General features: G+C 44.1%; 3 protein-coding genes across 5 annotated transcripts in view; all 3 read left to right on the top strand.

The window, feature by feature from the left end:
* The window catches only part of LOC146342210 (uncharacterized), a 41,161-nt gene that overhangs the window by 15,842 nt on the left and 9,421 nt on the right, over positions 1-15,898 (top strand). The window lies entirely within an intron of this gene.
* LOC146342212 (uncharacterized) lies at positions 2,741-11,627 on the top strand. 3 transcript variants are annotated; one of them, XM_084805917.1, is made up of 4 exons: positions 2,741-3,095; positions 3,595-3,746; positions 5,320-5,512; positions 6,334-11,627. In XM_084805917.1, the coding sequence occupies exon 4, from the start codon at positions 6,348-6,350 to the stop codon at positions 8,007-8,009; it is 1,662 nt and encodes a 553-aa protein (XP_084662043.1). In that variant the 5' UTR covers positions 2,741-3,095; positions 3,595-3,746; positions 5,320-5,512; positions 6,334-6,347; the 3' UTR covers positions 8,010-11,627. The 3 variants fall into 3 exon arrangements, 2 of the variants coding, with proteins under 2 accessions (XP_084662043.1, XP_084662042.1); XR_014783925.1 differs by lacking the exon at positions 5,320-5,512 and having other exon boundaries at positions 2,742-3,095; positions 6,334-9,625; positions 9,746-11,625; XM_084805916.1 differs by lacking the exon at positions 5,320-5,512 and having other exon boundaries at positions 2,742-3,095; positions 6,334-11,625.
* On the top strand, positions 12,285-13,877 carry LOC146342211 (BLOC-1-related complex subunit 6-like). Its single transcript, XM_084805951.1, has one exon. The coding sequence runs from the start codon at positions 12,625-12,627 to the stop codon at positions 13,348-13,350; it is 726 nt and encodes a 241-aa protein (XP_084662077.1). The 5' UTR covers positions 12,285-12,624; the 3' UTR covers positions 13,351-13,877.

The following is a 15,898-nucleotide window of genomic DNA, read 5'->3' as shown; positions in this document are numbered from 1 at the left end:
TCAGACTTACAGTCCAAACAACACAACACAAAAGGAAAGGGGATTGGGAGGGAAGAGGAAAAAACAGCCATCAGCCTCCACTGGGTGCACCCAACATTTTGTGACTGGTTCTTAGTTAAAAAATTCTCATCAGTGGTCTTTCTGGCAGAGAGGGGAGAAACAAGCTCCCTACAGCTATTCTTCCTCTGCCCTATGGATGGGGCCAGGTTGATCTCCTCCTTGCCATGATGTTCTTCCTAGAAGGCAGAAGTTGCAGCCTCCCAGTTGCAGTCACCTCTGTTTGTCATACGTTTTCCTAAAGTGGGCTAGAGGATTAAGCCTCCAACCCCATCACAGACATACACAGGCAGACACTAAAACCAGTGTAGTGTACTGGATAGAGTGCCAGACTTGGACTGGGGAGACCTCAGTTCAAATCCTCATTGGCCATAAAGTTCACTGGGTTAATCTTGGGCCAGTCACTATTTCACAGCCAAGCATACCTCACCAGGTTGTTATGAAGATAAAAACTGGGAGTGGGCCAAGGAAGGAGGGCACTTCTTGGAGGAAGGGATCAAAATGTAAATAAATGAAGAGATAAACCTGGGCACCCATTGGGAATCGTCACCTTTTTGCCTGACAGAGATGGTGTGCCATTAACAGCTTCATGGCAGGCAGTAATTGAACAGATGCAACTTATTTGTAAAGGTCTGTAAATCAGTACTCTAGATGTAATATAATACTTATGTAAAAGGCCAAAAAAAAACCCCGAGAGCAACAGTTAAGGGAATAAAAAAGCAGCAGCACTAATTTTGCTCAAAGTTGAAATTTGAGAACCAGTATGTGGTAGTGAATAGAGATCTGACTTAAAGAAGGTTCAAATCCCTACTCAGCCATGATGCTCGCTATGACTGTGACCTTTGGCCAGACCCTATATTTCCACCTAGCTTATCTCACAGGATTCTAGTAAGGATAAAAGGAGGGGAAAATCATGTATGCTTCTCTGAGCTCCTTGAAGGAATGGTGGGATAAATATATAATCAATAAAAATCATAAGATTAAGTTCAGCATCTTGACACATGCTAAAAGCATCACCTGTTGAATTTCTATTCATCCAAAGGCTGTGAAAAGCATGCAGCCTTTGCTGGGAAAGAAGGTGGCAATGTGACTGTTTAGCTATCTAGGTGGAGAGGTCACTGGGCTGATCAGATACTTTTCTATTGAATTGACATACTCAGCCCAGTATTTTATATTCATGCTTTTCACTGTATACAAAAGTCACCATTGTTATACCCTGTGGTTCAAAGCAGCCCACAACCAATTTCCAAAAAGTATCTCCATTGTGTTTATATATTTCAAGTGTCTTTTTTTTCTGCCATTTTTCTTTTAAAATAAAAGTATATCTTGCTTTTGCAATCGTCCTTCAAATTTAAAAAATGGATTTGGGAAGGCAGGAAGAGAATATAATTGAAGGGATTGGCTATAGGTTTAGTGAGTGAGTTAGGTGTAGGATGAGGTGGCAAGTTACTTAGGGCACATCCTGTGCATATTTAGACAGAAAAATGTCCCTGTGGCTGGCTGGGGAATGCTGGGAGTTGTAGGACTTTTTTCTATCTAAACTTGCATAGGATTGTGCCTTTACTTAATAACTTCCATAGCACATTTAAAATGCTGGCTATTGCAGGGGGTGAAAGGTCACAATTCTGTAAGGCTGTGAATAGTGTGTATAAAGTGAACACAAAATCCATATTACTTTGTTCCTATTGGAAGAAAACCAATTGGACAACTCATGAAATGAGCAGGCCATAGCAGTGATTAATTCTAGAGATATTTGAGCCTAAATATTATGGATTAAATCTAGATTTAGTCATACTTAGAGTCAACCCATTGAAATCAATGGGACAAAAGTTGGGCAGTCCCACTGATTTCAATGGGTTTATGTATGACTAAATCCGGTTTCGACTCTATGTATGTATTTTTACAAATAGTGTCATCCATGTACAGCAGGTCTCTGTCCCAAAGGGCTTACAATCTGGGCGCGGGGGGGGGGGGGCTATCCTTGACCCAAAGACCTTCCAGCCTCCAACTGAGCAAAAAGAGGGAAGGGAAATGGAGACTGGGAAAAAGGGGAAGAATATGTGATCGCTTAGGCTGCAACCTTATTCACACTTACCTGGGAGTAACTTGTTCGACTGAACTAAATGGGGCTAACTTATGAGTAGACATGTCAGTTAAAGTAGGGTATGGGATCATAATCTATGACAGGGCAACTAACTTTCTTTTTCTCTTAGTGATCGTGCCTTAAAGAAGCCTAATGTGCAGAATTTAAGAAGTGAAAACTTTCCGCATCATTTTATGAAGAAAGACACCCCACCTACCCTGCCGCCGCCGAAGAAGGAAAAAAAATCCACCCAAAGAAATGCAAAGAGAACCTTGTCCCATTTTGGTATCATCAGAAATTTCCTTCTTCTGGATTGGAGAGCGAGACAGACTTCCAGATAGGTAACCCACAACCAAATTAAGCATAACCTGGGAGAAAAAAAGTCGGCTTATTTCCATCCCTGAAATCAAAAGGATGAAACACACACACACACACTCGTACAAAATATACAGTGAATAATATTTAATAGTCACCTAGTATACATCGTAAAAAGCTAAAGGAAAAGTGGCCACTCTTACGGGGTTAATATCAGCGAGAGTTTTACATGCTAGAGGGGACTCGGAAACAGCAATAAGACGGAAGGGGACACCAATGGAACTTCCTGTGTTGTCGTCTCTTCCCACCCACCCCTCCAGTGGAAAGCAAAGCAAAGCTTACCTCTGGGATCACACAGAGGCAGAGCTGTCAACGTGCATAATGTAGTGGGCAAGTGGAAAGTCCAGGGCAGGGGCTATTAATTTATTTGAAACACTCATCTTGTGAGTTTTGGAGGCATCTGCAAAACTGGGACCGGAGAAGGTTGGGGTTGTTGTATTTGAAACGTTGGGGTGCAGGAGGTACGACATTGGAAGTCTGCAGACCGGGCTAGCTGCAGATTGAGTGGTTTCCCAGCTAATATTGTTGTGGCAGGGCTTCTATGATTGAAACACCTGCATGAGACACAGAAATTTGACAGGTACGGTGTTGTGTGTGTGTCCATCCACCCCTGGCCGTCCCTCCCCAGTATCGTTCCTTTGCTGGCTGGTGTAGTTTTGCAGTATCTAGTAAGGGAGTGGCAGAGCTTAACTTTGTCATAACATGGCCCAAGTGAACTGTCCAGATTGGTTGCTGAAATGTTGGAAATGCAGGATATGCAAAGGCAGAAAGCCTGGGATTGCCCTTTTGCTTCCTGAGGATGTATGAGGCAGGCTAGCGGTATGAGCTAATGACTGAGAATTCTGACATTAAATGTGGAATGCAGGGCCACGTAGGATGTTACTTTTCTCTTTGACAAAAGCAAATGGAGGGGGTAGAAGGAAGGGGTAAAGGTCAAAATGTGAGTCTACCATGCTGGACGTGCCAACCCGCTTGGCAGAACCACAAGTTTTATGTACTCGTCTTGCATCTGGCCTTATCAACATGATAAAGACTTCTGTCTCAGACCATTTCTCCTCTCACCAACTTTTCCTGCTTAGGTATTAAAGCTATTTCCAGGACAAAGTGACATCTGAAGAAATGGAATATTTCCAAGATCCTGTAGAGATGCCTGTAGAATTAATGCTAAATAAAGGCAGGTGAAACATGTTTGGGAACAGAAGGTCCAAATTACTTGGCCCCTCCCTGCTTTGTGAGTATAAAAGTGTCAACAGAACGTGTGTTGTACTTGCATAACTAATCCTGAAAGCCTTTTGATTTGGTGTCTGCCTCAGTCAGTTTTCAACAAATAAAGCAGTCTGTTTCTTAATAGACAGATGTATAGTAAGCTTTTGCCTAGCTCCATAGTACTTGAACAAGGACCCAGACTGGAATTCCCCCCCCCCCCTTCACTTGAGTTTTAAGTGACTGAGCAAGATGTGCCTTGTTGTTTCACAGTCTGTTAAAACTGGGCCCCTTCAGCACAGAAAAGCACAGAACATTACAAGACAGAGCAGGCATGTTGCGACAGAGACGCTGAAGAGCAGAATTAACAGATTCTCCTTTCCAGATGACAGCATTGTGCTCTCTTTAAGGACATTCTGCTGGTATCTGATGCCCCCACTCCTTGCCACAGGCAGGGCTGTCTTATGTTTCAGAAGTATGTGCTTTTATGGTGGTAATGGTGGACAACATAAGGGTTTTACAGGGTTTTGTTGGAATCTTGATACTCTTCGCTTGTCCTTATTTTTTAAAGAAGTATTTCACTTTCATGATTCGATAAAGTAGATCTATAAAGTAAGCTCAGGTCTAGGCAGACTATTATTATTATTATTATTATTATTATTATTGAAAAAGTAATAATGTGCCAATGATATGGAATCTAAAATATTCTGGGATCCTCTTCATTTATCCGTGAGGGACACAAACAGGTGATATTACTGAGGATAAATTATCATGAACCCTAATAAGCTACCATTTTTTCTTTATTTTGAGCAGGACATTCCTATCAGCAAATCCCTTTCAATGTCTGAGATAGATCAGGAAGAGGAGAGTGACAAGAAAAGCTCTGAGGACAGGAATAGCCTGTAGGCATGGGGAATAAGAGGCCAGCTTTAAGACTGTTTGATAAAGATGGACAAATGGAGAGGACTGGTGGGAGGGTTAGTGAAGTCACTAGGAGGTTCTTCTGTCTAATTTCTTTCCACAGCCCGTGTTAGCGTTTTATCTGGGTTGTAACATAGGCATAAAGTGTTTAAAATTATAGGGAGATAGGTTCAGTGTATTGACTTTTTATCCCATGGTACCAGGTAAAAGAATATCAGAAGTGGGCAGTTGCTAAAGTAAGCACACTGTCTATAACCAGATCCAGGTTCTAGTCCACACTCAGCCATGAAGCTCACTGGGTGACTTTGGATCAGTCATTGACTCTCAGCCTAACCTACATAACAGGTTTGTTGTGAGGATAAAATGGAGAGAAGGATCAGGCACATTGCCTTGGGCTTTTTTGAGGAAAGGCAGGATAGAAATGTAACAAATACATAAATAATAATAAAGTAAGCTCAGGTCTAGGCAGCCTAGGGTGGTGATAGTGATGATGATGATGATGACGATGATTATAGACATTGTACAGTAATTATATTAATAGTAGTGAACTTTGACAATAGGCTTACAATCTAAAAGGCTTGTGGAAAAAAGGATACAGAAGGAGGGGGGAAAGAGAAGGAAAGGCGTAGTTTATTTTTTGAAGTTTATGCTTTTCTTGGTTATCAAATGTTTTTACCCAGATGAGACAGAGAACAGTTAACGCAAACCAGAATTGTAAAAGTTTGAAAGCTGAGCCTTCAGTAACAACACGACTTGCAAATTGCATCAGAACATTGGTCTTTCTGTAATCCAATGCCAACTGAAGTCTCCACAGACAGAATTGTGAGCCCTTTCTGAAATGTCTGGAGAAGCTAGGAAGCTGGAAGAATCTAGGTAGGAGATAGTAGTGGGATAAGAAGACAGGTGGGGAGAACGAGGCAGCCCATAAGTGCAACTGAAGCTTATCAGACTGAGAATGAGTCCTTGTGGGACGGCCATAAAAAGAAGACAATCAGTACAAGAATCTCGTCTTACTATCTGACCCCTGCAGCCACTTTCATAACAATAACTGTCATACTGAGGTCCATGATCTAGCTCATCACTCTGACAGTGGCCAGCCAGATGTCCCTGGGATGATGGCAAGCAGGACATGATGAAAATAGTCTTCCCTTTTTGTTTGTCCCTGGTACCTGTTAATCAGAGATATAGTGCCACTGAGAATGGAGGTGCCATTTACTTCTCATAGCTAATTGCCACTCATAGACCAATCCTCCTCAAATTTGTCAGATTTTTTTTAAATGATCTCAACTAGTGGCTTGCCACCACATCTTGTAGTAGTTAATTCTGTGAGTTACATATGTATTCACTGGGCTGGAGACCAAAATGGGCTGGGGAAGGAAATTGTGGTTGAGGAGGGCTCTTCACACATGCCCTAAATTCTGGTAGTTCAGTAATCCTGACTGAAGATCAAAGGCCAATGCAGGCAGGATAGAGATGAAGGGAGAAGCAAAAGCTTGGTAAAGGCTGGCTGGCAGCAAATGATGCAGCACAGGTGAAGCTCTGGTGATTCAAGAAAGACTTTGTGGAAGAAATAGTAAGGACTTTTCTCTGGTAGGGAGAGGAGCTTGTTCTAGGCATGGGGCATTGCTTTCCAGAAAGCTTAGAGTAGGGGGATGATAGCAGATGAATCAGTGTGAATTTCTTTTTCCCACTAGGAACTGGGAAGAAGATGGAGGCAGTTGAGCCAACTGAAATGCCGGCAAACAAAAGGGGAGAAGAGATTGCATCAGGGAGAAAAATTCAGGGAAGTTTAGCAGTCCCAGCAGCAAAATATCGGCGAGTTGGCCGAGTAATCTGCGGCATTTGTGGAAAGAGGTTTGTCAAGACCTGTGAACTGTTTGCTCACCAGCGGACCCATACAGGGGAGAAGCCCTACCAGTGCTTGGATTGTGGGCGTTGCTTTTCTGTCCAGTCTACGTTGGCCAGCCACCAAAGCATCCACACAGGCGAGAAGCCTTACAAATGTCAGGAGTGCGGCAAGAACTTCCGTCTGAAGAGCAATCTGACCCGCCACCAACGTGTCCATGATGGCGTCAGACCATTCAGATGCGAGTACTGTGGGGCCACCTACAGCACCAAAGCCCACCTAGGCTGGCATCTCAACAGCCATACGGGTGAGAAGCCGTACAAATGTACTGAGTGCTGGAAGCGTTTTGGTGAGATCTCCTCGCTGGTAGAGCATCTTCTTTCACATCAGGGTGATGGTGGTGTGGGGGGAAATGGAACTGCTTCCACAGGACATTCAGGTAGTGGGAACCTTCACCATTGTGATGACTGTGGCAAGGATTTCTGTCGGAGCACCACATTAGCGGAGCACCGTCGCATTCACACCGGCGAGCGTCCTTTTGCCTGCGGGGAGTGTGGTGCGCGGTTCATGAGGCGGACTCTGTACAATGAACATGTCCGCACACATTCTGAAGAGGGCTCGCCCAACCTGTGTGTAGCCTGTGGTAAATCCTTCACTAAGCGCTATTCTCTTCTCCAACACCAGAGGTCGCACACGGGAGAAAAGCCTTACCAGTGCCCAGACTGCCCCAAAAGCTTCATTGCCAGCTCCGCTTTAACACAGCATCGGCGGATACACACTGGAGAGACGCCTTACTCTTGTCCAGACTGTGGGCGTAGTTTTAGCCAGAAATCGGTGCTTACGACGCATCGGAGGCTTCACACAGGCGAGAGACCATACAAATGCCAGGAGTGTGGGAAAGGGTTCAGTCAGAGTTCAGCATTGACTCAGCATCTCCGGACACATACAGGGGAGTCCCCGTACAGCTGCGGAGAGTGTGGAAAAAGCTTTAGTGGTATGACGGCCCTCAAGCGGCACCACCTCACCCATACAGGTGAACGTCCCTTTCACTGCGATGAGTGTGGCAAAAGGTTCAAACAGAGCTCCACGCTGGTTCAGCATCAGAGGATTCACACCCACGAGAAGCCATATGCTTGTCTCCAGTGTAACAAGAACTACAGCCAGCGGGCTGCACTTGCTAAGCACTTGAGGACTCACACCAAGGGCTCCTCACTTTCTGGCACAGGCAGCGAGCTCGTAGACAAACAGGGTTACGAAGACCCTTTCATCCAGCCCCAAGAAAAAGGAGAAGATATGGAGAATGACAAGGAGGAAGAAGTGGGTGAGGTACTGGCACTCCCACCAGGGACATGGGATGCTGAGATAAAAGAGGAGCCAGATCTTAAGTGGGAGAATGATGTACCATCTGCGGAAACAGGGTTACTCTCGTGGGTGAAAAAGGAAGTGTCAGATGAGGCCCAGATGGAAGAGAGAGAAGAACCACCAACAATGTCTTTCCAGATCAAACAGGAGCCAGAGGACTGAAAGGGTTGCAAGCAAGATGCCAGGCTCCATGTTTTATAAAGGAATGTGAGTGACAGGGCTGTCCCAGAAACTCTCAGGATGGTCAAAGGTAGAAAGTCCTGTTTGCATTGCAGTGGTTGACCTCTAAAAAGAGAGCTATGGAACTGAAGCCTGCCTTTAAGCCCACATCCTGAAACCCTGAAATCCTGCCCCTTTCATCCAGGGGTGGGCAACCTGTGGCCCTTGGCCTAAAAGCCCTTTACTTGTGAGTAGATCAAACCTCTGGCAAGAGCGATCTATCCTTTCCCAGGCAGCCCACTGCTTGGGAAGGAAGAGGGAGAGAGAGAAAAGGAGGTGGCCAAAAGAGAGAGAGAGAGAAGGGGTGACCTGCCCACTTTGGGCTCTGGCCCGGCTTGTCTCTGGCTTTGGCCCCACCTACCTTCGACACACAACCCCCAACAGATGATGACTTATGCATTGCTCCCCACTGCAAAAAGCATCTTGCAGTGGCTTGCACACATAAATGCAGAAATCCATAATTAATATAACAGAACCCCCCCAATCAATATAAACGATGATCAACACAATAATACAGACAAAAGTAAACACCATAAAAACATAAGATTACCCATGAGGGAATGCAGCTCTCAACATAAAAAAAGATCGCCTATTCCTGTTTCAATCCCAGATGTGTGTGGGTAGATTGAGATTAACTCAGTGGTAAGGGAAAGGAATTCAGAGGCATCCTACTTTACATAGGTTCAGGCAGAGTCCCCTTGGTAGGGAGCAGATTCAGAACAAGTTCTAGTGCACAGCCTTAATTTAAACAGATGCTTGGATCTTTATATTCTTTGGGCCAGTTCTGGCAGTTTCATAGAATCCTGAAAGTATCTTTTCAAAAAGGGAGTTCTAGTCCACATGGTTGCAAATCCAAGTTTGTAGTTGGGGTAGAAGGCACTGGTGGTGATCAAGCCAACTAATTAATGGTGGGGGATATCGAAGAGAATGCAAGTAACCTTGATGGTGATTGTGCTAGAAGATCTCCCCTATCTGCATTCAAAATGTATTAAAGGGCATGATGAGAACAGTGCCTAAGCTGCCAAACTTGCTGTGTAGTGATGTTCAGCATTTGTTCACCTGACCTGGAACTTTGTCTAAGGGCCAGAACATAATTAGTTCCTTCTCATGGTGTGCCAGTTTATAAAGGGATAGGGTCTAAGGCTGGGATGTAGAACCTCAGGCCCAGAAACCTCAGGTTCCCAGATGATCACATCCCTTTCCCCTGGCCACCCATTCTTTGGTGGTTTCCTGGCTTTTGTGCAGTTTTTTCCCTGTTCTAAAAAGTTTTAATGCCTCCCTTAAGGCTTAGTTACTGACAATAAGAGCTTTAAGCTAAAATAAGCTGGTATTTTTGCTATTTTGTCCCTGCTCCTTTTGCCTTCGGTCCTGCCCACCATTGGAATGCAGCTCCTAAAAACTTCTGTGAAACTGAATTTGGCCCTTCGGCTGAAAGAGATTCAACACCCCTGGTCTAAAGATCACTGGAGTACAAGTCAACTTTAAAACGGCACTACTCAGCTGGATTGTCTAGGCTGTTACTGGAAAATAATTTTTGGTTAGCTATTCAAAAATGTCTGGTGGGTTGTATCCAGGCTTAGTCATACTTAGAACAGACCCACTGAAAAGTGGGCCTGAAATTAGTCATGAATAACTTACATCCCATTGATTTCAGCGGGTCTACTGTAAGCATGACTAAGCCTGGATCCAACCCAATCTGACTTCACACCAGAAAGTTATTTGGCAGGGAGAAAATTCAGGATCCTTTATTCTTCCTGATGTCAAAACTCTTGAAATATTGCTTACCATTGCTTTGCCAAATAAAAATCTTTACCCCTTGTTTTTATATTTTATTGTTCCATGGGCCCCTGGGTAAAGGTCCCTCCCCGAAATATTTCTGTGGTCTTAAAAGATCACAAGAAATAAATCTCTGCCTCATGTTTGCATTTGTCATAAGCCTGGTGTTTACATATGAAATGTGCATTTTCAGGTTGCATTAAAGCTAGAGATGATATATCAGTAATTTTTAAGGGTCACTCTGAAACTGGGTTTACAGAGTTTCCTGGATCTTGGAAGTTGCTTTGGCTCTGAATTAAGTAGTATATATTAATTGTTTTGTCTGGTCATCAGAGGGGTGCCCTTAAAAAAGAAAATAAGTAGACATAGCAACCTTGCTGGCTGGGGCATGCTGGGAGTTGTAGGCCTTTTTTCTGTCGAAGCATGCATAGGATTGTGCCCTTAATCTTTTAAAGAGTGGCTTTGCAACGTAACTGATTTTGAAAAGTATCATCATGTTTGAATTAATTTAAAACAAACTAAATCAGAAAGCTGAACAGAACAGAATTTAACTCGCTCCTTGAAAAAAATGAATTAATGGAAGGGTGTTTCGAAACAAGAGCTTGTAACAGCCAAATACATCGGGAAAGAACAGAGATTGGTAAAAAAAACAATGGCCATGAATGGCCTTGTCTCAACTCACCACAGGTATGAACTCACTGGGAAGGTTCAGCTTCGGCAAACTCTCTTCTTAATCTCCAGCTCCTCAGTCTGTAAAATAGGAGCATTAATGGCCTACCTCTGAGCGTTGTCGTGAGGACTAAAACTAAAAAGTGCAGTGTAAATTATGAATAATGAATGGCTTTCATTTTTGAACCAATAGAAGCACTAGAACTGTATTTACTTCCCTGCGGCATTGCAGTAGCCGAAGGCCACACTTGGGTGATGTTTACACAAGCAGTTACTTCATTTTAACAAGACATGGCCTAAGGATAAGAAAAATGTAAAGAATGCATTATGATAGCAATGAAAGCTGTGAATACATTAGGTAATCTACAGTTATGAACTGCATTGTTGACTAGTCCCTTTGTGAGGGAAAACTAACTAAAGGCAGCAACAACACAGACTGCCTTTGCTACAGGAGACTTCCTCACCTCAATGAAAGGTATTAACTTGTATCATAGTATTATGTTCCATCTATGTTTTAGCCTGTGGGGTGTTATAAGCCTTTTCTCAGTGGGCATAGGATGATATCTCATCTGTATGTAATACATTAGGGGAGAAAAAGAGAGATGCTCCACTATTCAGTGCACTCCAGCGTCAAGATAGATTTGTCACATCCATTGTATGCTTAACTGCATATGTTGGTCTGGGAAGGGGTGAGTGGATTAGTGCTGCCTTTGGAATATAAGCTGATTTAGATGGCTGTTTGGTCACTTTCATGATTTCACTCCCATAGTCAAGAGTATTAACGGGTGGGGGTGGGGAAAGGATCGAGACCCATGATTCCTGGTTTCATTCCTTCCCATCACCTCTGAAAATGAAAACAGCAAGGCATTTGTGGGGAGAGGAGAAACGGGTAATTATACGTTAGATGTTGTGAATTCTGAGGAAAAGAATGGTTTACCATAAGCCCCAATGGAGGGTGGACAGGCGGCAAGGGCCAGGGAATCAGGATTAATACATTTCATTCCCAAGGCTGTGCAGTATTCAGATAACCAAATATACACAATCTCTTCTTAAATACACTGCTCTTTGTCTCTGCTCCTTGTCAGCACCTGCCTGGGACAAAGCAGCTTTAAGCTGAAGCTACTGGGAAAGTGGCCCTGCTTCAAGAGAGGCACACCTTGTTTCCCAAGTTGCTTTCACTTTCCTTGGGGAGAAATCTCTCAAGCAATCCTCTACGCACCCATATCTACCTAATTTAGCTATGGGCCTGGGGCCTTGCCCAAAGCAGGATGGGAGCAAATTAGTACAGGGGAATTGCAGAGAATCAGGAGAGAGGGGTGCGTATTTGGCTCGCAGGAATGAGGTTCCAAGTTACTGCTTTAGAATGTAATTTCTTCTTCTTCATGAAGAACATGACAACTGCATAGATGGCCCAGCTGAAGTTTACCTTTTCGTATTTTCTGCCCTTCCGGACAAAGAAGAAAAGGTGCCCAAAGTACAAATAAACTTTGCGGTCATGATTTAAGTTGTCTGTTTTTAAATCCCGTCAAGAGTAAGGCAGTAAATGGAAAATATACATTGCATTTGGAAATAGAGCAAACAAAAGCAAAGTCTGTCAGTATTTAAAACGCTGACATTATGGTCTGACAATCCTCTATGACAGTGGGGTGGTATTAATATCCCGCTGCCCCTTTAACGCTCCCGGAGGCTCCCATTGGTGAATCTTGAACCCCACCTCCCCTTTTCCTGGCAAATCAAGAATGTTGTCTTGTGTCAAATTCTTTCCGGCAGACGAGCAGATCAGGGCATAGAGCGCCCGCTCTACTCCTCTTACTTCCCGCTGATTGGCTTTTTCCTGTTTAAAGACTATGAAATGAGCCAATAAGAAACCTCTATTCGTCCACCCTAGCCAACCGATTCGTTTCTTCTTCGTCTTCCTAGCTAACTCTCCACCCACTAGAGGCGCAAAGAGATCACTGGGTATTCAGATGCAGGAAATGGGAAAACGGAGTCCCTCTTGCGCCTTGTTCCCAGTAGCTTTCTTTCCTCCAGCGCCCCTTCTTGAGTTTCTGTATCTTGATCTTTACTTCTTGCTTCGCTGCTCCTCGCATCTTAGATCCTCCTTCTGCGTTACATGCTGGAGGGACAACATATAATGGCTCAGGTGCACATCCAGAGCCCAATGTCCTCTTCCACGTCGTCGTCTTCAGTGGCTGGGGAGGAATCCAGGAGGCTGCCGAATCAAGTACGAGTGGCAGCCCGGGAAAGAATGGTGGGAGGCCGTTTGTTGGACAGTCATAGCTTGGACGGGATAAGCCAAGTGTATGGAGCATCCAAGGCTCAGGAAGGAAGGAGGGCCACCATATCCAGCGCCTTGGAACTGGAAGGGACAGTGAGCCATGATGGAGACCTGACCCACTTTGTGGCCAACAACCTGCAGATGAAAATCAAAATGAGCTCCTGGGGCAGTTTGGATGACACAGAACCCACCTCCTCGTCGTCAATGTCATCACAGCTGTCTGTTAGGGGCAAAACTGCTGATATACCTCCAATTGACCCACAGGTAATTCGGGATCTGGAAAAGCTCACTCGGGATGTGGCGCAAAAGGTGGATCAGATGCTGAGAGTCTTGAACAGTGCTATCCAGAACATGACTGCACTCAGCGTGGGGTACATCCAGACTTACCGGGATGCTGTGGACAGCCTGGGTGAATCAGTGGACATGAGCATCAAAGGGATGTATACTCTGATGGCAAGATGCGAGGAGCTGGACCGCTCCATGCAGCCTGTCCACACCCTTGCTAAACAGATCCGGGAGATTAAGAGGACCCTAGAGATCTTTGAGGCACTTTGCAAGTAGTGCCACTTTCAGAGGAACTGATTAATTTGTTTAGCGGTGGGAAGTGAAGCAGGGGTGGACACTTGAGCTACTGTGATTCAGACTCCAAAAAAGGGAAACAATATGTGTGTGTTTTCTTGCACTATATTATAGTGACTATAATAAATGAATTATGGCAGTGTTTCTCAAACTTTGTGAAGTCTTGCCCCATTCTACATTTATTACAGATTTTCCCACACACCCAAACTAGAAACTTCATTGGGGGCTTACCTGCCCATCTTATATAACCCTTGACCCCCCCCCCAGATTCCTACATCCACTTATGCTGCTTCACTCGCCAAGATAAGACCCTATACCCCCGCTGTCTCTCTCAGTACACCTTTTCTTCAGCCTGAGGTAACTCAAGAGACCTGCGGTTCCGCTTCTCTCATCAATCCCAGTGGGGTCATGACCCATGCTTTAGGAAACTAGACTGGACTATTTGTAAGCCAGTTACCAATAGGATATGCTTTTTTTGCAGCTAAAAATGCAGAAATAATAGTTTCAGTGTGATCTACTGGTGTCAGGGCTCAGAATCCAAATAGTTCAGGTCATAGTATCTGAATTTCCCACAATATGTGTTACATAGGATTATTTGTCTCTCCTACAGGGTGGCTGTAGAAGAGGACACGTGTGAGAAGTTGCAATGCACAGTGTCCTTTGCTGACTTTGTGAGTTACCACAGATGCCCACAAAGTATCTTGGATTAGGGGGACAGGGCTGTCATGGGCATGGTTGTGATCTTAAGGAAGTCATGGGCTCTGGTATTTCTCTACATTGGGTTGGATCCAGATTGAAGCATGTGTAACTCGGCTGGCAGGAGTAGACTTCTCTGCCCCCCTACCACGGCAGCCCGCTGAAATGCTACACAGAGGGTCAGGGAACCCTGCTGAATGGAGTGAGCTGTGGTGCACAAGGAAAGGGGGGCATTCCTGAAAATTGGGCAAAGGGACCTTCTGCAAGCAGAGCCCTTCTGTCCACAGAATTCAGATCCTGGATCCAACCCCTTATGTTCTTATGATATTCTTAAAGCAGGGATTTATCAAAGTTCATCTATGTAAACTTCCCAAATAATAACTGACAAAATCAAAATAATGTCCCAGTTAAGATGCTTACTAACGAGCTGAAGAATTGCCATCCCTCCACATTATCTTAGGGTACACTGTTCAAAAAGTAATTCCATCCCTAAATTATATCAGAAGTAATAATAATTTCTGTCTGCATCTCTTTTTTTCCTTTATGGCGCTCCTATCTCATCTACATATTTATGTCTCACTTTTCAGCTAAGATTCGTTTCCAAAACAGCTTACAATAATTACAATCCATCATGAAAAGGTACAATATAAGATGTAAGGAATGCATATATTGGGGCGGGAGGGGGGTGAGTGAGAAGAGTAGGGAGAGAAGAGGAATGTTTGCAGCTCCCAATTCTAACTTGGAGTGGGGGAGGTTGTTTGTTTGCATTGGGTTGTTCTTGCCACTGTCTGCCAGTCTAGTTTATTTCTTCTCTACACTTTTAATTAAAGCCAATAGCTGAACCTTCATAAAATATACCTTCAGTATTTTGATGGTTACAGAGAAAGGAAAAGCACTTTACTGCAGTACAGCATTTGTTAGGGCCTGGTACAATAAGAAAGACACTGGTGCTGTCCACTGCTGGAGATTATAAAGGAGCAGTTTAGATGTTAATCTACTGCTCTCAGCTCCATAATTTCCCTGCTGATGACTGCTATTTGGTGTTATGGCTCTTTCCTGGGCAGTGCAGATGTTCTTTCTTGGGAGTGATCCAGCAGCTGTTAGGATCATGGTGGAAAACTTGAGTTTCTCCTGGTATGGCTCATGTGGTATGCACTGAAGAGTACCAAACTAATTTCCTTCTGTTTTTTGGCTACTCCATTGTGGGCATTTTAGCATGAGGCATCCAGCCAATCTTCCATGATGACCTGTGGTATGATAAAGTGCTGGTGATATCTACAAAGCAAGTCACGTCCCTGTCCCACATCATAGTATACTTCACCACCTTGGGGAGGGAGTTGTGTGCTGTGCTATGTAGGGTGAATATTTAAAATTCCTTTACTAACTTCAAGCTGCAGGCCTAAACCCATTTACTAGGGAGTAAGAGTGGGATTTACTTCCAAATAAACACACAGGACTGTGCTATTGGGTATGACCAGGCTGGTACAAAGTGGGTAGATTTCCCTATCCACACAGTTTTTTCAGACAATGCAGGCTTGGTTATAATAACTGAAGTGGGAATCTGCTTTAGTAAACTGTGAGCATGGAGCCAGGCCTAATCTGAGCAGAGCGTTCAACCCGAAAACCTAATTTGAATAGAGGTGCTCAGCTGTGGAACATGGTAATAATAGTATATTTCTGTAACCAGATTCCAGAGGGCTAGCCATGAACATGAGCTCTGTGTCACCTTAATGATTAACAGATTTGTTAGGACATGTTCAGGTGGATTAGTTTTGTGGGAAACCTTTGTGGTTTACCAGCAAACCACAGCCTATAAATCAAAGAATTGGGCTTT

Source organism: Heloderma suspectum, chromosome 6 (assembly GCF_057233095.1).
Source record: "Heloderma suspectum isolate Gila_16-S chromosome 6, 16-S_ref, whole genome shotgun sequence".
NCBI lineage: Eukaryota > Metazoa > Chordata > Lepidosauria > Squamata > Helodermatidae > Heloderma > Heloderma suspectum.
The sequence above is the reverse complement of the archived record's forward strand: the minus strand, read 5'-3'. Positions and strand labels throughout refer to the sequence as shown.